Source organism: Phalacrocorax carbo, chromosome 3 (assembly GCF_963921805.1).
Source record: "Phalacrocorax carbo chromosome 3, bPhaCar2.1, whole genome shotgun sequence".
NCBI classification, from domain to species: domain Eukaryota; kingdom Metazoa; phylum Chordata; class Aves; order Suliformes; family Phalacrocoracidae; genus Phalacrocorax; species Phalacrocorax carbo.
In genome coordinates this window covers 8,800,946-8,825,106 of record NC_087515.1, presented here as the reverse complement: position 1 = coordinate 8,825,106, position 24,161 = coordinate 8,800,946, and the positions used below count along the sequence as shown (strand labels likewise).

The 24,161-nt window shown below is 36.7% G+C and overlaps 1 protein-coding gene across 1 annotated transcript in view; it reads right to left on the bottom strand.

Annotated features, from left to right (window-relative positions):
- FMN2 (formin 2) overlaps positions 1-24,161 on the bottom strand; it is a 159,588-nt gene that overhangs the window by 131,528 nt on the left and 3,899 nt on the right. Inside the window, exon 2 of the mRNA XM_064445773.1 lies at positions 9,711-9,877. Within this exon, the coding sequence (XP_064301843.1) occupies positions 9,711-9,877 (167 nt within the window). The remainder of the gene's footprint in view (positions 1-9,710; positions 9,878-24,161) is intronic.

Genomic DNA, 24,161 nt, shown 5'->3' with positions numbered 1-24,161 from the left:
TTTTGTTTTCTGTTTTGGGATTCTTTTAATTCACTATTCAACACAGAGGAGGAGGATGTAACGGAGTCATTTAATAAAAATTTACAGATGTAAATTTAAATTTGCAAAAATGCCTTGAAGGCACTTGCACTACAACAAAAATGTATCTGTGTTCAACATATAAACAAGGTATTTAACAACAGCTACATTCAGATTAATTGCAAACTAATAAACATAAGTTAAAGTATGGAAAATCCTCATTACAGAAAGGTTGTCTGATGGTCTGGACTGCAAGTTGATAGTACATAAACTACACTTAAAATGGGAAAAGGTTAACCCTGTCTCCACTTTTGTGACCTTCAAAAGAGATGAATCATTTGAATATCCTAATTCCTACTCACTCAAGATACTATCCAAAATCTAATCCTTTTTACCTTTTGTCTTTACCTCGTTGTCAATTAATACACTAATCCATCTAATTTCTCCTTTTCCAAATCTGATAATTCCATAAATTAGCATTATTATTAGAACATTTTGAAGATAGATATGTGCAGCTAATTCTATGATGTTGAAGTGCTATTCAAGCAAAAGAAACAAAATAATCCAAATAAAATCCAGATTTCCTTTTGTCATTAATAATTATAATACAAACATCCAAAAACCTGGATTTCTACATCCATCCTTTTCTCTAATCTTTTTATTTCAGATGCAATTTTTACTATATCTCATTGTAAGTAGAGCCAGTGAATACACTTACCGTGACCAAGCTTTGAATACAAATGGAACTTCCATTTCATCTTGCTCAGACTCCACTATTTAGTGTTTAAAGCATTTCTTTTGTGGGAAAAATAAATAAAATCTATATCTCCTCGTAATGAATGAACCCAGTCTTATTTATTCGTACTCATTTCTGGGCAGACATTGAAATCTTAAAGCTGTCCGAATCCAGTGCAGTAAATATGATGTCAAGAAGAGTTCTTGTTTCCACACAGCCTTGCACAGCACTTTCTGATGGTTCTTAAAACTGCAGAGCATTCGCACATGGGCGAGGCAAACTGCCTGCAGGATCTGATGGTACCTAATCAATAGACATTTTACCACTTATAGATGTTAGTGTTTAGAATAGAGTCACAGAGAATCAGGTCTGTAGTTTAACTCACTCCCTTCCTGGGCAGCTCTCAGTAGGCACAAAGAATGGAATTTTGTAACAAATTTTCAATCTCGGGTACCACAGTGTCACATTCAGGTATATTATATATTAAATAGGTTTCTTCACTGCTTGAGATAAAGATATGCTTTCCTGGTAATCTTTAAAGATGGAAGCCAATGCTGTAAGCTGCTCAGAGTAAGGGTCTCTAGAAAATGACATACATAAAGAGGCTGGTGGACTCAGAACTAGAGCCATGAGCTAGACCTGCAGCCAACATCAGAAGGCATACTGGTGGACCCTGAGCTTTCAGAAAAGGGGTCATAAAATTTTCACACAGAGAGACCAGGTTTGTTCCCCAGGCCACAGGCTGAATTAGAGATGAATACGCCCCCATTGTAGGAATGTAATGTGCAACTTAGAACCTATATTTTTGGCAGCTGTATTGCTTCTGGAGATATGCACTTCAGTTTTTAATCGACTGTTTATCTGCTTCCACTTCAAAGGACAAAGATAGCCATTGTAAGAAATACTTAAAAAGGTACAAGAGATGGAGTTGCAACAGTGATAAATATATACACATCTGTCCAAACACAAAATCTTATAATTCTGTGATCTGTCCAAACTGGCTGCAAAAGCATGAATTAGCAATGTGAGAATCAAGGGAGAAAAAAAATCTGACTAGAAGTATTTTGACAGTTCTCAAGAGGGGAAAAAAATTAAAAGTGCAGTCTCATATGCATGGCGAGATGGGAAAGGTGGGGCAGTACAGAGGCACACTGCTATCAGAAGCAGCCTCTGCTTTTCAGTTCAGCACAGCAGATAGGGGAAGTGCATTAGCAGTACCTCTAAACTTTCTTACACTTCCCTGATCGTTCCTGTGGTAATCCATGATGGAATCAGGCCCTATCTTGCAGGACATTTATTTTCAAACAGTAAACTTGAACAATTTCTCAAAGTGGTCCTGAAGAGGGGAAGACAGAAGGGTTGGCATGTCTGCAGTCAGGCATAAATGGGCCTGGAGTAAACACAGAGTGGTAGTTACAAGGAGGAGTTACTTATTACAAGTTATTACTCATCTAATTGGACTGGATATGGACAGCCTTCCAATGGGATGAGATGGGGGAGCAGGGAGAGGGAAAAGTATAACTGCATTTAAGATAAAACTAGATAAACTCAGAGAGGAATTATATTTTATGGTACTTGGGATAAGCAAGGGCCAGACTCCATGACTCAGAAGGTGTTTTCCAGGCTAAGAGCTCCAAAGAACTTGTTCCATGTTTGTATATAACTGTTTGTCATTTAGACTGTTACAAGTCCATGAAAGGCATATATTTTTCCATTCAGAAGTTTAATCATTCTAATATACTGAGTATACAACCTCTAAAATGAAAGAAAGCCAATTGCATGTTCCCACTGCATACGAATAGTTAATTGGACAAGCAAGGTTTTAGCTCGAGAAATTAGATCCATACTACCTCAAAATGCTCTTATCAGCAGGAGACTGCTTTATTTTAAGCAGCTTTTAAAATAAAGAAATCAATACTATGAAGAACAGAGAAAGTGGTTTACTTTTTGAGGAGAGGTTCAGTAACAAACCTCTGCCTGGCCACTGACAGAACCAGAGCAGTGATGAAACATGGCTGTACTAGCGAGCACAGATGCCTTCTAACGCTGAAAAACAGCAAGTTGGTCATAATACAGTAATATATGGCTGAAATATCACTTTATTAACCAAATCTGATGCATGGGCATTTTATTCGAGTGATTTTTTTCTTTTCAGAAAACTGATGTGCTTCAACAATTCATTTAAAAGCTCCTGATGTGTCAAAAAGCCATGAAAGATTTCTTGATCATGAAACAACTTCAACCTTCTCAACAAACCAGAGCAAACTTGCTTGAACCAATCAAACTTTGCTCAGGATTCAAAATCATATCCTGTGGATATGAGACACCAACAAAGCCAATAGCCCTATTATTAGGGCCCTTAATGGGGAGACGTAATCAGGAAATTGAATTTCAGATTTCCACATTTATTCTCATTCAGTTCCAGAGTTACTGTCTTGGTCTTCTCATTCCCCAGTTACTTCTACATTTAATATAACTGAATAGGTTCAACTCATGAGCTTACAGCAAACTCCCCTTGGATGAGGGAACAGTGGCTATCATTCTATGAGGCAAGAACCTCAAGATCTAGCCTCTTTATATATCTGACTTGAACTCCCTCTTGGAAGACCACAGCCCAAGACCACCCGGTTATCAGCTGCTACTTCGACCAGCTGACAGTATGTTCTTTCTCATTCATTCTCTCCAGAAATTCTAAGCTGAGGCAAGAAGCTTCTCCATCAGGAGCTGTTTTCACTTACACTGAATCAGTTCTGCAATAAGTTTTCATTCTGACAAATTTGAATTTTCCAAAGAAAACTGTTTCATTAGAAAATTCCTTTCACCTTGATTTCAGTTGAAAAGGTGAATATTACTACTGTAAAACCTTCCTCTTGAAAACAGAGACAAGCAATATGTGCAGATTCAGCTCTCACTGTATTCTTAATTCCAAGCTACAAAAAAAGACGTGTTATGACTGTCATTCTTAATAACATGAACTAACATACAGAAAGTCATAAATATAAGGATCTCCTGAGGTGACAGGGTGACCACCACCTTCACCATATGCATAATGATTTTAAAAATTTTAAACAGGTGATGTGAACTTAACATCCAGTATGTGCCTCTTGAAGAAGTTCTTCAGAATAACAAGCAGGTAAGTAATGTTCTCTGCAAAAAGAAGCATGAAAACCTTGCAACATCCTACCTATAAAATAACTCAGTTGAAAGTGCATACTTTAGCATCACCACAAATACCTGGAAAGGATAAGGAAAAAGAAAAAAGAAGAGATATCTAGAAGACTGCAGGGTCAGATGTAACAATTATAAAATAAATATGCAATTAAAATTTTAAAAAAAGGAAGCAGGGAAACAGCATAACAGGAATACTTCAGCCCAGTGATCACCCAACTGTTTCCATTTTACTACTCAGGAATATTTAGAGTTGCTCACGCAAAAGACAAAGTGTCACAAAGTGTGATTGGGCAATGGAAAATGAAGAAGAGAGATGAGGGCTTTGAATTAGCCAAACTGAATTGCCATGGTAACCTACATGACAAACAAAGATTAAGAGAGCGGTTTAACGATCTGTTTTCTCTGTTCTATTCCACAATTTAACTCATTAACTTTTATCGTCTTATTAGCTGCTGACCTCCAATATACTGCCGTGACAAATTTCATAAGATAAGGCTACATTCAGTCTTACACGTTTTACTCCTGAGCATTGAAAGTATGCTTGAAGAAATGCTGCACTGTTGCCAGCTTTGTGCTGCAGTTTGGAAGAGAAGCTCTCCTAGCTGAAGTCAGTTCTTGGGAAAGTTGCTCTTTGGACACTGATTGCCGGTATTTTGGCTCTCTGACTTTTGAGAAAGGAGTCTGGTCTGTCTGCAATCTGTTTAACTACTAATTTTCAGACTGGTGTAAATAGTGCAAAGAAGTTAAAAGTAAGTAAAGTCATCCTGTCACTAACTCCTCTTCCAGCTGACCTACAAAGTCCCACCATCTGCTATAACTCAGCAGAAAGAAAGCAGTTTCTCTATTTTCTTAAAAAGCATTTGCATTACCACAGGTGGCCAGGATATAACAGTGAAACAGCCATTTTCATAGCATTTCCTTTTTATCCTGTCTGGCTCTCTGCTTCCTTGTGGGGAAGCGTTATTTCAGAAAGGGATAATAACCTAGTCAGGCTTCATAACTACGAATCGCGCAAGGGGCAGTCTCTATCCCAAACTGACAAACGTGCCTATATATATAAAATTACTTCATAACATGGTAAAGACAGACATCTACACTTACCAAAATTATAGCAGAAAGCTTCTATCACAAAACCATTTAATTTTTCACTGAGAATTTAAGTCTTTTAAACCTAATGTTCAGAAACAACACAGAAAACTACTTGGAAAGCTTGACAGAAAAAAAAAAAACCAGAAATCTGCTATGAAATGAAAAAAGTGCCCATAGCTTAAGACTACATAGTGTGAACTGGAAAGTCGGGAATGGGAAGGCATAATTAAGGACTAGACATCCACAACATGTAGTAATTGCAACTACTGGATAAAATGCAAACACGAGGTACAGTCAGTATTTCTTAATAGCACAGTGAAGCTAAATAAAGTTGCCTTGCATTGGTAGGAAAACACCAGCTTCTTTTATTGGTGTATGAACAGTTTAAATTCTAATGCAAATGTGTACTGTTTATACACACTACTGATGGCTCTCCAAAGATAACCATCTTCAGGCTTCTGTGATACGTCATTACCACAGAAGCTAAGCAGGAGATGAGATCTCTGCATGTTGAAAACTGTGATCCTCCAACAGGCGGCTGCAAAGCTTGCCTGTGGTTATATTCTTGCCAAACATGCACTGTTTAGCCAGCTCAGCCTTGTGTTTATTTTACTCTAATAGGATAATATAATGAGGTAACATGCTAAAAAGCTTAGGGCTACACCTGCACTACAGAAATACGATTATTTAATAACATGACACAATCATTTGGGACTGAGAGAGTTTTCACAAAGCATTAATTTCTTACATATCATTCAGAAGGAGGATATTTTATTTTAATTTGAAACTTTAGAAGCCCACTTGAACAAGGCTCAACTGTTAAAAAGGGGAACATTTAAAATGCAAGCAGGCAACATTCATTCAAAAGGCAAGCAATTTTTCAGAGAACATTCTTTGAATAGGGCTTTTGCTAATCTATCTTTCTGTAAGTTGTGCGTTTACTTGCTTGGCCATTTTTTACGAATTTGTTTTTAAAAACTTGTTTTCTTTTATAAAATATTATCAGAAGAATGAAAGGCTGTAAAGATAACCTGACAAGTAAGAAGTCATGACATTCATGAGTCAATAATTAGCAGCCTCTCCAAGAAACAGGAAACTAGCAAACGGCATCATATTTCTAGACAGCAAATATGCCTTTGCACTTATTCTATAAGACACCCTTTACATTATAAGAAAAGTAGGTAGAAAGAGCTATAGCGAAAGCTTCTACCCCTTCGCAACAGCAAACATCTTAAAAATCCCAACCCTGTCTACCTCTGTTACTTTTAAGGCTTTGTTTGACTTTTATTTTTCAGACTAATCTTTTGTTCTGGGCATCTGCCACAATCTGTTTTGAAAAAAAAATAATTGATAAAATGAGCCAAGATAGAACTTGAAAACTTTCTCATAAGTTCTTAAAACAGTTTTAAAGTCTCTATCCTTTAGGCTATGATCTGAAATCTGACAAAAAGGTCAGAGATACTTCAGGAACATGCTAGTTCAAATCATCACTAAAATCTATTCATAATTGACAAAGTTATAAGCCTCTGAAAACTGGACATCATCCTCAGCATAAATGTGATGACAGCTGCTAGTTCTCTGAAGATTTATGCTTTCATTGGCTATTTGTTGGTCCTTCATGTTTGTCATATGCTAACAACAGGGAGTAAGCATCATATCCATAAAATGTAACCTACAGCAGAAATACAAGTGCCAAGAATTTATACTGGTGGCAGGAGCCATTACAATACTAGCCCAAGAAACTAAGAGCTGTGAAAGTTGTCTTTACTCTTAATGCCTTGCCTAATTGCACTAAGACAGTGTGGAAGAGAAGGAAATAGGATCCAATGAGAAGAGTAAGAGAGGTTGTGTACAATTATTTAATGGGGTGAGGCAGAGGCCCACACTGAAGTTTGGAATATCTCGGGAGGAAAGAACAAAACAAAACCAAACCAACAGAACCCTTGTGTCTTACTGAGAAAACAGACACAAGATTTGCATACACAGTTGTAAGACAGGAAGAACTAGAGGTGACCACCAGGCATGAGTAATAAAGATGAGAAAATAATCAGAGTGTGCAACTCAAACATTTCAAGACAGCAGAGAGTTAAATTAAATACACTGAAGGACATCCAGAAAAGGAGATCAGAGTGAGAGAACAGAACTTTAAAATAATTTGTTTATAGTCATCCTAAGCCATGACCAATAGATCATAGAGTGAACAAAACTTACTAAATTATTTTCATAAACTGTAACCTAACATCTTCAGAAAAAACAAAGTCTGTGGGACCACACTTAAGCAAACAGGGATTCATGGATTTTATTCAACATAAAAAAATAGTAAATTAAAGCTCAGAAATACATGGGATCAGACACAAAAGGAGAAAAGGAGGGATTCAAGGAAAGATTTTAGTGGAAAAAAGGTTGGCAATTCTGCAAAAAAACATGCTAAAGGAGTGACCTAAGAGACTTTATAAGAACCAGACTAAGACAAAAATCAAAACAGCCAAATGAGTAACATTAAGGAACAAGCAAGCGCCAGAGCTGGATGTAGCAGGGAGGAAGGACAACGAGGTGGCAGACAAACCTGGCTGGAACCAGGACAGGGTTAGTTTTGCTGACAGCAGTTTCAGCTGAGTGAAAAGGACACCAGCCAAACTGGAGGCAATCCAGGGTGGAACTGAAGCACATCTGATGAACTCAGAGATGAAGGAAGAATATGGGACTGGCTGGGCTCCCCATTTTGCAGTAAGGTCAAAGATTATATGTCCCCTAATTCTAGATGGATGAAATATATGTATTACTCAAGGCTAGTCTAATTCCTCTGTCTTTGAAATTAATGTTTAGATCAATGTTAAAATCCTATTCTAATGAATTAAAAAGAAAAATGAAAGAAAGCCTAAATAAGAAAAAAAGCAATGTACAGACACAGAGAGAGATGCAAGTGGGGACATGAATCTTACATCTTACATGTCCTTTTTTAAGTAATATACAGCATTGCCATAACTTTTTTCACACTAAATTGTTAATTTTTTTTCATTTCCTTACTTAACTATTAGTAATTATCTTCTGAAAGACATTTACTCATGCTAAGAAGCAAAATCAACCAGGAGAAGCCCAATTTTGAACTTCTCAGCCACTAGAGTTTATGCTGCAAGTTCTAAATATTTTCACCCTTGTAGGGCATGTAATGAATAATGAATAAACAGACAGGTGTTCCTGTACTGCGGCCACCAAGGCTGAAGCAGAAACATATTCCCCAACTCAATAGCAGCAGCTCTCACCTTTGTGCCATGTGAAATTCATTTATTGATATCCTACTGTTCAAGGCAGTTGTACGCTGCTTTGAAGTAGGATGCATTACTAGTTGCATACACATACACAAGGCTTTACACCACTTCTGACATTGCTTTACAGGAGCATGATGTGTTTAGGGGACTTATACAGAAAAATAGTAACAAAGCATTTGTAGCTTACTGATAGTCCAATTCAACTTCAGAGCGCTGCTAAGCCAGCAGCTTCTTAACTCTCTGACTTTGACACACTGTTCACATGGCAATAGGCTAGGCTACTGGGGTTTTTGGTTGTTTTTTTTTTTTCTTTTTTTTTTTTTTCCCCAGAAAGTCCATCCTGTTGGCTATGGTCAATGAAAGATAACTAGAGTAATTCTCTTACTCAGGCAAAGTACAGTATACTAGTTAACAAAAAAGCCTCTTCTGCATCTTTCCAAACTTTTAATTTGATAAAATCTATTTATAAGTGAGGAGAAACTTTTTTTTTAGAAACTATTGTATTCAATACTCTAAAGATGATGAGATTAGCTGAATATATGGTAAAACCAGGAGAACTAAGGACATTGTCAGACTCTTTAAGCAACCCAAAAAATAAGAAATGTGTCTTTTCTAGGAACTTTGAGTAGATTAGTTAATAGTTGTACATTATTTCAAAGTTAATCAGTGAAGAGCAAAACCCTGATTATCTTCAGTCACATAAACTACTACAAAGTGTCAAAGATTAAATTTAATGGCAAGGATCATAAAAATAAGTTCACTGTAAAAATTAATGGGTTGTACAGTATTATACAGTAGAAAGATGTCTTGAATTCATTATCTAACAGAAAGGGGAAGTATGTTAGGTGATGGCTACACCGTATTTTTTGTAATGGTATGCAAACACCACCAAAAGCAGCACTCTGGCCAGACAGCCCAAAGGCACAGATAACACTGTAGCTGTAACGCCAGCAAACTTGCACTGACCCCTGCACTATTTTGTATCAAAAGTCTTCAGGGGGGAAAATTTATCTAGCATAGACATCTCATTTGGGTTCCATAAGGTTTTGTGACATGCTGTTTTCTGTTGCTCCTTTAATTTATGTTTTTGGTGAAACAGCTATTGGATTGAAGAGTCGGTAGTCCTACAGAGTGCTTTGATTCAAAGAAAAAAGACTTAATGGAAACAAGAAGTAAAGAAGAGTATACCAGGCTAAGATACCAGTTAAAAAGTTAAGAAATCAAGTTATGGGAGAACCTTTTAAAACTTACACTTACCTGGATGCAAAAGTGTACACACCTGAGCTCAGAAAAATAGCAGGCCACTCTCATAAGGGCAATTTTCAATAAAAAGACTAAAGATGATAACTCTCTCAGGACTGATGAGCCACTGATAAATCATGTTCAGCTTGGCAAAGCAGACAAAAGATAACTTTTTCAGTACTTACATCAAACGTGGGTGTGCTTTGCTGGGCACTCTGATTGCACGGTTCTCTGAAGCAGTCCGTGAATGGAAGCAAAAGACCCATTGCAATAATACGAGAGCACAGTTTTTCTGCTTCTTCTTGTGGCGCATTTTCCTGCTGGCTGAAGAGCTTTTCCAGCAGAGTTCGTCCTGCCAAGGTGATGACACATATCGATAAGAATTTGTAGCTATCTTTGGGACACAAAGATTAAGGCATTAGAATGTGTATTGAAAATCTCAACTATTAGAAATAAAAGCAAGAAATAATAAAAAAAAGGTCTTGAGAAAAGTATCTGTTAGTAAGTCTTTAATATAAAATATTTCTATATAATAATTTGAACTGATCTGTAGCCTGATTAATTAGGATATTCAAGAAAATATACATTGTGTTGGCTGCACTGTGGAGTAGGAACAAAAACCATGAGGTGCTATTGTAGCATCAATTTCCTATTTATTTATATTATACAATTGTCCTGATGGGAAAACCAAGATAATACCAAGAAATGAAGTAACTTTTCCAAGGGTATCACACAAAGTTATTATAGAATCAAGTCTTCCAAATCTTGGAATGAGCCTTTGTTTTTTAAATCGTAAAATGATCATAGCCTTTAAGAAATTGTGTTCTCTTTCTTTGGGAAAAAAAAAAAAAATCTCAATAAAAGAATAATAACCAAAACCCCCTGATAACTATTCTGTTTAAAATTATATTTAATACAGCTCCAGAGCAGCAGAGTGCTCCAAACTGAAATGCAGTGCCACAAGCAGCAGTTCAGAGAAGTAAGACTTTTGCAGAGTGAGAAAGGAGACTTATTCTTATTACAGGGCCAGATTTAATGATCAAAGTGTTGTCTTCGTTATCTCACCAAAGCATGAAAGGGGGGCATATGTTATAAAGTATATTACAGGAGACAATGCTAAAGTTTTGGAAGACCTTTGTGCTGTGTGTAGTTAGCCAGAAAGAGACTACAAAAATTAGTTATATACGCAGGCTGTAGTAGAATCTGCATTGAAAGAATATTAAATTGCTTGATTAAGCTCTAAAATGGCAAGAGATGCCAAAGTTCAGATTTACAGGATATAAATAAAGAAATGAAGCAGATCTACTGGAAGAGAAGAGGCAGACAGAGTAATAAAGTTAATTTCATGTTTTAGTACGAACTGGCTGTGAATACAATTTCTACCTAAATCAGTTTCTATAGCCTGATTTTCCACCCACTCACTGGAAGCGAAAGGTATTTTCCAGAAAAAATATACTGCATTAAAAAAACATTTTAGTGTCATTTAAAGTAGTAATAACTATAACAACAAAAATAATGATAATACTACTGGTTTTTAAATACAAATGCAAGATTTCTGTTTGAATGTTGATTTATTAAAAATGTAAAGTTTCTCAGGCTTTTTAAATGCACCAAAAAGATTTTTTTTCAACATCTGGATGCAATTTAAAAAGGATATTGTCAGTGACATTTAGCCCAAAGTTTCTGTATTATTTTACCTTCATGTGGCAGTACAGCCTTAAATAAACAATACATTAAAATGTTAGAAGTTATTTCTAAGATTGTCTTCTCCACATCTGAAGATCTGATAGTTCTGAATTATTAGTAAAAGTTTCCTAGACTTTTATTAGACACAAACTAGTACATTCAAGGGGATAAGCCAATGGATAAACATGTAAGATATACAAGTTTTGTTCCGTTTGCTGATTAGTTTGCCTCTGTTCCTTGGTTTCACCACCTATGAGGTGATAATAACATAACTGCTTGTTGAACATATCCCTCTATTTATCTAAAGATACCATTCAGCTTTTAAATCTTCAAAGTCATTAATAAATTGAAGACAGGCTTTCTTACTGACTCTGATTTTTAACAATTCACCCACAGTTGCAGCAGTGTACAGCAATCCCCTATATGAAGAAAAGCAACAGTACAAAAACATGGTAGTGAAGCACAAATAGGGGGCTATCTGCCGACAGACGTTTTTGTGATTTGTTTCAATAGTTTTTCTTTGGGGTTGTAGTTGCCAACGCTTAGTGGTGCTGTAAAAGACCACTAAAAAAACCCTAGCTACTACCCTTTAACTGCAACAAACGGATTCTCCTAGCTATAAATACTGAGGTCAAGCTGTATAAGAAAGTTTTAGAAAAAAGAGTATAAGACCGGCATCACACAGACACCAGAGCACCAATAGGTAGCATTTCTGGAACAAAGCACATCATATTACCATAGTATCACCTTATATCACTGAGTAAATTCAACAGCATGGAAAGTTGTCTAGGTAAGAGAGAGACTGCAGGTGATGAGGGTGAATGGGGAAGTCAATCCTTACATTTATCTAAAATGCACAGCAATAAAAAATAATAAGAAAATACATCAAAGGAAGATCACTGCACACACACACACACATAATAGAGCTATGCAAGAAAACTGCACATTCTTCATGCTATATTAAATATTCAAGTGTTACCCATGACTTCTGAATGTCAGGCTTGATATATCTTTTTTTTTCTTTTTTCTTTTTTTTTTTTTTTTTTTGTGGTCTGGGTGTTCCAACATTAAAAAAAATCTGATTTGTTTAGAGAGTATTCTCCTGGACATCCAGAAGCAGTATAGCCCCCTCCCTCCCCCGCTCTTTTGCTTTAACTTAATTAACAGGAATAATACCCGTAGATGACAAAACATGAAATAGCCCTTTTTCTCTAAATCTACACATTTGTTTGGTATTTTTTGCTTATATTTTGTAACAGGCTTGCTTAAGATCAAATACTTTGTTCAGAATCTTACTTGCCCTTCAGCTGGATTTTAATTTGTATAGTGGTTATTAACTACTGTTGCTTAGTGATTATTAACTATTGTCTAAATGCTAACATATGTTTAGACAATATAGAATAAGTATATATGTAAAACATCATTAATGAACTTAATTTCTCCTACTGTACTTTGCATTACTTATGTCATTTTGTCCATCTGAGCCTGAAACGTTCTCTCCAGTATATTTTCAGTCTTGGAGTAAATAGGGTAATAAAAATTATTTCATGATATTGCTAGTATTTTTTAATCTAAAAGAATCAATCATTTAGCTCAAACTAACTTTAGAACAGTTAAGCTGTCCTTTTCATGAAATATACATTGAGGCAAAAAAATAAAGATTCTCAACACAAATGTTCGGATAAACCTGTGCTCTAACACAGCTTGTGTGCTCGTTACAATTGCTATGGAGACCTGAGGACAGACACAGAAATTTTAATTACAGAAATACATTTTGCCAATTCAGTTAACATATTTTACCAAGTGCAAGCTGAAAGCAGTTCAATTTTCAATGCATACAGAAATAGCTTCATTGCGAACAGCTGTGGAAAAAAAATAATCTCTGTATCAACAATAAATGGGTTATATGTTTAAAGCACTTACTGGGCAATATATTTAGAACAGGCTGTTAAGCCACTGAAGTTTTGTACCTAACCAGCTAGGGCTTATCATCAAACTGAATGGTCATTACAAGTCTCAGAACCACCCACCCCTCAAACAAAATCCAGCCAAGTCTATAAAAAGGACAATGCATATTTTCCTTAAAAGGGAGTGAGGGGTAAACCCTACCAAAAGAAAGTGTGTCAGTACTTCAGAACGTCACTCATTTCCTCAAGGCAACACCACGCCATACTGCACCACCCACAGATGGAGTCGCTGCAGCACTATAGATCCAGACAGGGGTGAAGCTATTCTGAATGGGAGAACAACACTTAAAAGCCACTGCTTACGAAGGAGTAGTTCCTCCCTTTTAAGGGTATCTGGTGTTTCACTTACTTTCAACTAAAAGGCAGTTGTCACTACAGCAGAAGCATTCCAGCTCCAAAGTTGTCTGTGGCCCAGGGAGGCTAGTGTCAAATCCACCCATGTCTCGCTGCCCTCTGACCCTACCTGAGCCTGTCCTGATGTCAGAGACATCCATTCCTCTCATCAGGAATCACATTTATCATTTTCATTCAGGGAAAGATGAAGGTTATATTTTTGTTTAGGTATAGCAAAATAACTCTCTAACACTGGACTCCACAGGCTTTTAACTACTTTGGTTTGGTTTGCCAGCACCCCATCTATCTGCACTACACATGCTTGGACTTAATCCAAAATAAAATGACTTTGTGCCTATGTGTGTGAAATTGACCGTACCATATTCCTTTAGTATCAAAACCAAAATCACAGCCATATTTAATGCATAGGCTAAATTCCAGTCAACTTCAACTGCAAGATTTTAAGCTACAATTTTTCATCTTTGGTTTATAAATTAAATTCAGCAAGACGACCCTTTTTCCTCAGACATCATTAATCACATCTTATTCTTAACTTACGTGAGGTAATACCTGAACAGGTTCTCAACAGATGAAGATAGTTGCAAGTAACCTATTATAATTAAATGACTAATAATTTTATAATTATTAAATGATCAGCTGATTTCTGTTACAGGATGTAAATGCAATGATAAAGTAACTTCTCTTAGTTGCCTTTACATGCCATTAAAATATAAAGAGCAAAGATCTCTCAGCGCTCTTTTTTTCCTAAAAGGTTAAAAATGTTCCCGTTTTTTATATTTTAAACAATTGTTCTTCTCAGAAATCCCAGATCATGCAGTTCCTGGAGCCTATTCTTACCTTTCCCTTAAGCATTAATTCGGTGGAAGAAGGGAGGTGTACCAAGTTTTGAATTAGAGAAGTATTGCAGTTAAGTTTCAGCCTTAGATCGAATCAGTATTAAGAGGAGAAACTACAGTAGTTGCAGACATACTAAAAAGCCACATGTGCACACACTGAGGCCCTGCACTACAGCAGAGCTTGCAATATTTTTTCCCTGAGGAACATGCTGTTATAACCTCACATTTATCTTTAAAGATGTGTCTCCTATCCTCCTTACGCTGCATTTGCAAAACCCTGGGAGCACAGCTGTCAGTAAGCACAAGTTGAGGCTAATGATCCAAATGAGTTATATTCCAAAAGCCCCTCTTTCTACCGGTCTCCTGTTATTCTCTCTTCTAACAACTACACCACTACACCACACTTTCACCATTAGCAAAAAAGCTGCATCAGCACATCTTAACAGATACAGGTTAAGGACTGGAGACAGACTTTTAGTTTTAATTTTTCCCCAGTGCAGAGTGAATGGCTTCGGTGTAATACCAGTTCTGAACACCCTACTCAGAGTCACGTCAAGGATTAACAGTGACTCATGCACGTACTGCTTACATCTTCAAAAACTGAAATCAGCTTGCCCTCTTTCCCCCAGTTTACACTTCCCCCCCACTACTTCAGTGAGATCATAAATGCTCACACAGCAAAGAGGTTTCATAAGCTTTGAAGCCAAAAGTACTGCAGGCAATGACCTATTTTTGGGAGTTAGGACAGGAAAAAAAAAAGGAAGAAGAGATGGACAAAGTCATGTATTTCCATTTAGAATATGTTTTCTATTAGTCTTAGAAAACACAAAGAGGCAATTGCAGTCTTATGGGTTTTCAGTTCACAAAGGATTACAATAGTGAACACAGTTATATAATTAAAAAAAAAAAAAGAGCAGAAAACAGGGAAAAAGAAAAAAGCTGATTTCTATGTCATTCAAAAGTCAGGAAATACTATAAGTCAGCTATCTGCTGCAGCATATATCCTATAACATCCCTTCCTTCCAGCTTCTTCTTTTTTCTTTGCCTCCTTTTTGATATATACTACCATCAAGGTCACTGCTAAATCAAGCCTAAATCATCTGGCAAAGCACCTGAACTGTGCAGCACCAAAAGTTCCCCAGAACATCAGAAGAGGACAACCATGTATGAGAAACAGAAATACTGCAAAGACTTCCATATATGCTTACTTGAAGATAAGCTAATTGCGTCTACATGTAATTTCTTAAATGTTTTACAAGTTTATTCATTCATCATATTCCCCCAAAACTCACAGCAAAAGCTTGCTGAACCATTTCCTAGTGGCAAATCAATCACACTTCATTTTCACCTTTCCACTGTTTAATGTACTTACCTAGGTCTCAAATACACAAAGCATTGACTACTATTTCACATATAAAATTAATATTTCAAGGATCAAAATATTATGTTCCTTTAATATTTTCATTTCATAATCTTTTCAAATTTCAAGTTTTTCAGCTAACTTGTACCAGTCAGCCTAAATAAAATATGCAACATGTGATTGCTGGGAAAGAAGAGGTTTTCAAAGATGACTGTGGAACCTGAGGAATGAAACAGAACTGGAAATCAGTAGTCTAGCCATCTCTTCTTCTCTTGAAATAATAAGCCCAAGACCTACATACACACATATTAAATATACATTTGCACTAAAAAAAAATAAAGACACACACAAAAAAAAAACCCAAAACCAAACACCAAAAACCAAAACTGAAATTAACTTAGGCTCGCTTGCCTGAAGCCTGACCTGGGAGACTGTGCCCAGCGTTCCAGGATTAGTGACTTCATTTATTGTTTTTTTCTGTGTGTTTTTTATTTTCTCTCATTTCGCTCTTCTCTGCAGAGTTTCTAATCCTCTGGTGCAGATTTAGATTGGGAAACTGTTCCAGATCTCTCAGCCTGTGAGGCTGTTTTGGCTGAGGTTGGGATTTTTTTGTTTATTTGGTTGGTTTGTTTTGTTGGTTTGGGTTTGGGTTTTTTGGCAGGAGAGGGGTGTTGTTTGGTTGGTTTGTTGTTTTTTTTTTTTCTAAAGGGATTGACTTTTCATTGACAGATAGTTTCCTGAAAACCACATGACAGTTCTCTCACACCCTGGTTACATAAAACCCACCAAGCAACAGGCCTAGACAAACAACATGGTTTCACAACAAAAAGAAAAAAAGAATCCATCCTTTCATTATGAATAAACACAAAGTAAAGTACATAATAAGTTTAATTTCCAGGCAACACAAATCTTAAAAATTACAAAACTTGTCAAGTTCTAGGGTTATGGTACAAATTTCTATAATTCTCTCATGAAGATATTTCCTTTTGTTTTTATTATCAGTGTAACAGCTAATATCTGCATTCACTGCTTGCGCGTATACCTACATATGTTTATAAGGGAAAAAGATCCAGAGGTTATATATTGATTTCTTTATATATTTATATTGTTTGTTATCATATTATATATAATATATATTAATATGTTATTTCTTTTATATCCTATATTTTAGTATTTAGAACTCTACTAAATTTAAGGATGTGTAGAAATGCCTGAGAGGACTGCCCTTTCTTCTCTGATGTTCTCTTTCCGGACTTCCTGACCCAGTTCACACGGATGGCATGAACTGAACCCACATATCTTAAATTCAGAAGTCAAAAGCAGAAAGTCTTACTGAAGAGAATTAGGAAGAAGGCACATGTCAACACTATCGCCGCCAGCACCCCCAGTTTTCTATGCCTGTCTACACACAGTTCAATGTAATTTCAAAGTCAGATACATATATCTATTAAGTTCCAGTGAAGAATGTATTGATTGATGGATTGAGTCTATGGATTCATAGACTCTTCAAACAACTAGAATAAAACTATCAATTATTAATTTCACATCTGTCAGTCCTGTATCTGATTATCACAGTAAACACCACGCTTTACTTTTGCCAAGCTGCCTGAGTCTCTTGGCATCTAACACGCTTTATACCGTCCCATCGTTCAGTACCCTCTTGACTGTTACAAATTTTCAATGAAAAGTCTTGACTAGCTCTAAGTTAAAATGACAACATATCACCCCCTGTGCAACTCAAGCAATTAAATTTTTTCCCCTTATTTTAGACCCACAATTATCACTAATCATTTAAACAGATTCTGGATTGTGCAAGTGAGCTTGAATATCTGTATTACTGAGATTTCAACTCACTCAGCTAGAACAAGCAGCCCACTATGCAGTTACAAGAAAGAGAATCACTAAATGTTAACAGGTTCAAGTGTTTGAGGTATCCCAGAAAAAGCCAGGGAACACAATTGTGTGTGCTCCCTTTTGGAAACAAGGGTGCAAGCTGCCACTGGCAAGAGAATCCTGCTGCTGCCCCCGGCCACCACGGTGCTCACAGGGAAAAAGTGGCACTTTGTACAAAAGCTACTGAAATTCTTCCAGGAATGGAAAAAGCAAAGGTCTGGCAAAAATTCAGAAATGGGATTCCCCAGAAATAAAGATGTCAGGGAAAGACCCCAGATTTAATGAAATAAAACACCACCCCAGAAAGGATGTTACAAACAAACAGTTTTCAAAAAAACCCATCCCATTCTTTATCCATAGTGTCACATGATCGAACCAAGCAGCTTGCTCCACTCGTGCTGGTTATGGGACATGGCAACAGCACCAATTTCAGCATACCCCCAATGGTCTGTTAAAGGATTATTTAACCGTATGCCATACTTGCACAAATCATGCTGGAAAAAGCTGAAGCAGTCAGTTCAAAAACTGACTAATTCAAACCTTGGTCCTGATGAGTGAACTCACAATGCCAGCCCAGTTCCTAATTTTGAAATTTGTATTATAATACAGACAGACAAGAGTTTACTGAAAATTTCACTTGGTAAAGTAACATGAAAGTAATTTTCTTCTTCAGGTAAGTGATTTGCAGTGCTGGCCATTTGTATGGAAAACCAGATTAATTCCTTCCTACACTCTTGCTTTGACTAGAAAGCAGCTGTACATAAAAAGCTCTCAATGTAATATTATTGATCTTTGCTAAAACCATGCTGCATTTTGTTCAATTTTTCTTTACCCTTTTACAATATCCAAAATAACTAATTGTATCTTTTAATTTCCTACTTCAAGATTCATTCCAAAGCCTTGCTTGTTGCTGCAGTCAAAATAAGATGGCTAAAATTGCCTGGATCATTTGCCATAACAACATCATGACACTTTTAGAAAAAGTGGACATTGCTTTGCTATCACCAGACCTTCAAAATATATCAAAAAATTTGTGATTGTCTGTGACAGTGCTTTCAGAATTCTTGCAGATTAACAAGTCTCTTCAGCATTTTGTCTCTCTAACTTGAGCATTAAGCTCCTTGAAAATTTGCTTTCACAGTGACTAAGATATTACACCTTTCCCCCCACACTGAATTTTCTGATATATGACATACAGGATAAGCTGAGACAAAGTATTAAACTATGCTTTTATCCTTACCTTTCACGATTTGAATCATATATATAGTGAAAGGTAAGATTATATCTTATATGTCACTAAATATCTTTCAGAAGATGAAGTTTATATATCATACAATTATTCAAATGATAAAGCAGTGGCACAGAGTATAAAATATGTTTCTAAAAATATAAACAAGATGCACACTCCCACAGCATTACGTGGCATGTCTCCTTTCACTTTGATTTCTCTTCAGGTTCTAATGCAGTATTATTGCAGATTACAGAATTATATTGCTAAAGCTTTCCTATTTACAGTGGTTTATGATAAAAGAGAATCTATATGTGTCTGTCTACTGAATCTTTTAGGCACCATATGCATCTTTGGCAACTTTCCTATTGTGTTTTCCAGGTGCTTAGGTTCCTCTCAGCGAGTATTTAATTCTGCCCATCTTTACCCTTTTAGTTTCTGTGGTGATTTGTGATGTGAAAGTGGTATTCTGTGCCAGGTTCTCACAGACTGCTGGAAAACCGCAAGTCTTTCCATCTAGCTCTCTAAAGTAAGAAGCTTTTCTGGTGTCTTTTTGGGCATCTATTACTAATAGCATCTTTTGCCAGTCCAGACTGATACCCACTGTTCTTCAGAACCCAATTTTGTAGAACTTCTTTATTCCCAATGATTCTACGTTTCATCTGACATTTAATGAGGTGTGGCCCATCTCTACCTTAGAAGCAAATCCAAGTATTTGCTCAAGCAGCCACAAGTCACAAAACACAACTGAACTGAACTACCAAGCCTCTGAAGTGGGACACAAATAACAGATTTCTCAAGCTGCTCAATAGAGGCCCAGTGTGCTTTATCTTTTTTTCCTCTCCAGGACCTGCGCACCCATGGTCTGAGAATCATCTCCAACTTTAATAACTGCGTTTTCATTACTTCTTTATATTTATCACAAGGTACAAAAGGTTTTCTTTGTAGCCATAAACAAAAACTGGTAAGATGAAGACAGGATAAAAGCAGAAAATTAGAAACACATTCCATGAAAAAGAAAAAGATATATCCGCACAGCTATATATTTGTGCTGATACATTCTTTTAGACTTCATCTGAATAAAACCTATGCATGTCTCCTTGCTGTAACTGGACCTTCATGTTCTTTGCATGACAAAATAGTGTTTAGATACACACCCTCTATTATGAAGGTGATGTTTTGGTGTTTTGGTTTTTTTCTTAATAATGAAAACCACCTTTTCTTCAATGACTATTAACAGATGTTAATGTAGTTAATTATAGCATTACTGCAGCATTGACTTCTTTTGTACAGTGATTTTTTCCTTATCAGTGGAAAGGAGAGGAAAGGGTATGGTTTATTTTTCCCCTGGTACCTACCACCTATTATGCATCTTCAAAGGACTTCTGAGCCAGATCTCAGCATCAAATAAACTCTAGAATGAAAGCTGCCTCTCGTAATAAGCTCCACAGTAAAGTTATCTATGCTTCCTCCTGATTCAAATTCACACCAGGTTCAGAGCTCTGGTGCTCCTGATAACTTTAACGTAGATCCTGAAACCAAACAATTCATCCTTTTATTGACAAACAAGAATGTCTCAATCATAAATCTCATTTGTGACTAGGCTTTCCTGCCACTTTTTAGCTGTATATGTCAAGACATCAAAAAGCATTTTTGTAATTCTTCTCTATTTATACATTTCCATTTAATTTTATGTATCTTCAATTTACTTTTACAACTGTGATGTTGTTTACACACACATACACATGATCTCGTAACCACTGCTTCTTACTGTTGCAAAACTGCTAACTGACTTAACGGGTTCTATCATCCGTGCATCTACAGATGAAAGAGGCCATGGTCTGTATTTACCTGAGAATAAAGCAAGGTTTTGCATCAGAAGACATAACCTACTTCCTATTCATGGTCAGAAAGCATAGTTATTTCCATCAATGTGAAGGAAACTTATTCTGGACAGCAGCAATATGGAAATAAAATGAGGAATAGTCATTTGTACCCAAGGTAACACAGACCATCTCTTTGTCCTTAACTTCCTTTACGTGAACTACCACATAGGAATGCAGGAAGTTGCTTCTGCTTAAAGGAAATAGTGTGACACAGTTCCTGAAGTCACTTTGCTGCCTTTTCTAAAACATTTAATGAAATGCATTTGGCTTTGTATTATCATATGAAGAGGCAGAAATTAGGTGACACAGTGTAAAGTCCTCACATCCTTCATTTCACAGCTTCTCACCACTTCTGCCCTGTTCCCCTTGTACCAACTCACCTCATCCCCCAAAAAGATACATTGTGTGCATAAAAGTATGTTTCCAGAAACTGTTGTTTTCCACCTAGCCACTACAGAATGATGCTTTTAAATACACCTAAAAATAATCAAAGCCACAGTCACAGAAACACCTACACATATGTTCTTCATCACCACTATGCCTTATGTAAGTTCAAATTTTGGCAGGAGTAGTTTATAAGGAATGCACTTGGCCATATCCTGAGCTTAGTTAAATTGCAGCATGAACGAAATACCTTGGCTAATTAGTATTTTTGCATTTTCTATCACCACGATTCACATTAGAACTTGATCTATGACTAAATCTCAAATACTTCATCAATATTTAAAAAAAAAACACAGCAGAATTAGATCCAAGAAATACATTCAAACTCAAATTCCATATAACTGTTCCCACTGGAATAATCCACTGCTCATTTCACAGCCATGAAATCACTGAAGTATGCAATGTCCTTTAATGACCAGTTCTAGCCAGATCCCATGTGTGATGGATATTATACTGGTACTATGTCTTAGATCCAAGCAGAGCTGCTGCACAGACCTCCAGCTATAACTGTCCCTTTTCCTTTCCCCCTTTCCACCCCAAAGGACACCAGCAGGCAACCAAGACAACACATTTCTACTCCAGATGCAGAGCCAGGCTGCCAGTCAGACCTCAGAATGGGGTTGCTGCTCAGAAAGAGGTTGCCTGAGAGATGTAGCCACTCAACCCCATGACCAAAACCTGCTACTCCCAATGAAGTTCTAGATAAAGATCAAAGCATTAATCATGAGACCCCATCAAAACAACCTTGTGGTTGTGCTGCATTCCAGCGACATTACTCTCGTTGCTCCAATTCCCATATTGCAATGCTGGCATGGTAACATTAAAACAATTTATCAGCACTCAGCAGTCTTTCAATAACATATTGCAGCCCATTTTCAAACACATTTTCACCATAGTTGGAGTGCAGTATTGCAGTTTTTTTCCAGCCCCGCTCCAGGTTTGGGTTTACTAGGCAAAAAAAGAAGGACCTTTCCCTTCAGATGCCTACTAGCAACACTCAGTGCAGCGCGTGATCCCATGTCACATGAAGGGCTGCTGTTGGGCAGCTCCCTTAGTTAGAGAGGGCTGCACTGCCATGCCATCTGATAAAAGAAACATTTGTATTACTGCTTACAAACATCATCAGTGAAACAGTAAACCATAACTGTTGCATGACAAATAGTCTCCTCAGGATGCCAATAGATGCACACAATATGGATTTGTATCATTACATGAATCAGAATAAAAAAAAAGCCAAGCCTTGAAAAAGTTTCATAAAGTAGATCTTTTTAGTTTCAGAAACAAAATTTCATCCTGCTTTTTCAAGTTTTCACATACTTGTCTCTACTAAGGCAGACACTACACTGGAACTGCAAGTGGGCGCAGATGACATTAGCACAGTGAGATAAAGTGGCCTGTGTGAGAGGCAGGCTGGCATTCCACGGAAATCAGAAAGCAGCCGTGAGCACACAAACACAGGACTGACTTCAGGGTTTGTTTTATGGTAACCAGGATTCTTTTTGGTCTCCCGTTTACAGCCAGAACAGGACAAATATAAATGCCTGAAGGGAAATTTGAAGATAAATTATCTGTTTGAAAGAGATTTATGCAGTGTGTTACAGCCAGGCAACAGAGATTAGAAAGGGCATGGGTTTCTCTGGGTTGAGTTTAATTACCATCTGGGACAGCTGATGGGACTCTTACATACAGTTTATGTAACAGACACCCTTACTAGCTCCTCTGCAATTACTACACCTCAAATTAATGCTAGAATAAACTCATTTTTATTAAATCAATATATTAGCTCTTCCATTTCAGTTATCTTAATGTTTAGAAACATCAGTTCCATTTTCCCACCAAGATACTCTCTTAATGTTAGTGCAGATCATTCCTTGCTACATACTGAAGAAAGAGAGCCAACCCTATTCATTCATTCAGCTCTTGTCCTCCTGGGACCACAACATAAAAGCCGTGGCTCCACTGTGCATCAGTTAATCTAGAACTTATAATTACTGTCACTGCAATTTCCGATACAGGTGTTCTCATCATAAACAAAATAGATCTGAAGCCTGGATTTCAAAATTCCAATAAATTTCTGCACACCACAGTGTTCGCCAATGCATCAAATTTGAAATACCATGCTTTACTTCTTTTGTCTATGAAGCAAAATTAAAATACGCAAAGTCTCTACCGTTCCAGTTGTTGGATTCTATCTATATTTTACATTAAAACAGCCTCTGAAGAGTTCATATGGATCATTGTGAAAACCCAATGGCACACAGCCAAACCACAATATAGTGCTAAAGTAGGCCAGTCATCAGCATGGAACCTGCTGTCATTAAAATCAATGACTGAAGTGTTGTGGAATATTTTACTTGATTCTAGTTAGAAATGCAGCACAACACTGCAGTCACTGCACAGCAAGATGGGATTTAATGCTCTAGGCAAGAAGCTGATTTTTTTTTTTTAAAGATAGAAACGAGCTACTGTAAAGAACGTTATTTCTAAAAGCCTGATGGTAATCCCTGAATTGATGCATCTGATGCATGCAATTAAAATACAACATTTTTCAAAAGCAGTATGCAAATTACAAGGAAATTATTCTGTAATTGTTGCTGTGCAGATTGGTTTAAATAATGAGGCTTTTTGGCTCTTACAGCCAGTCTGTGGGAATACTAATGTTCAGTTTAATTTCCCTTTTTCATGTACGGTAGTTGTTATTTTTATATTCTTGATAATTTTTAGCTTGTAAATATATTTTTAAAAATAACAAGAATGGTCAAAAAGAGATAAGTGTTATCATGTCATTTCCAGTTCCCTCATTCCACGCTCTTCTGCATGAACTGAAAGGTATATTTGTCCTCTGCCTGTAAAGACAGCTGGTATGTACATGCAAATGAGGGTCACTGATTTCCATAAGAGACAGAACTACTGTTGCGTTGGACATTGGTCCCTTCACAATAACAGTCTAAAGTGTTGGTGGGAAGACACGATATACCAAAA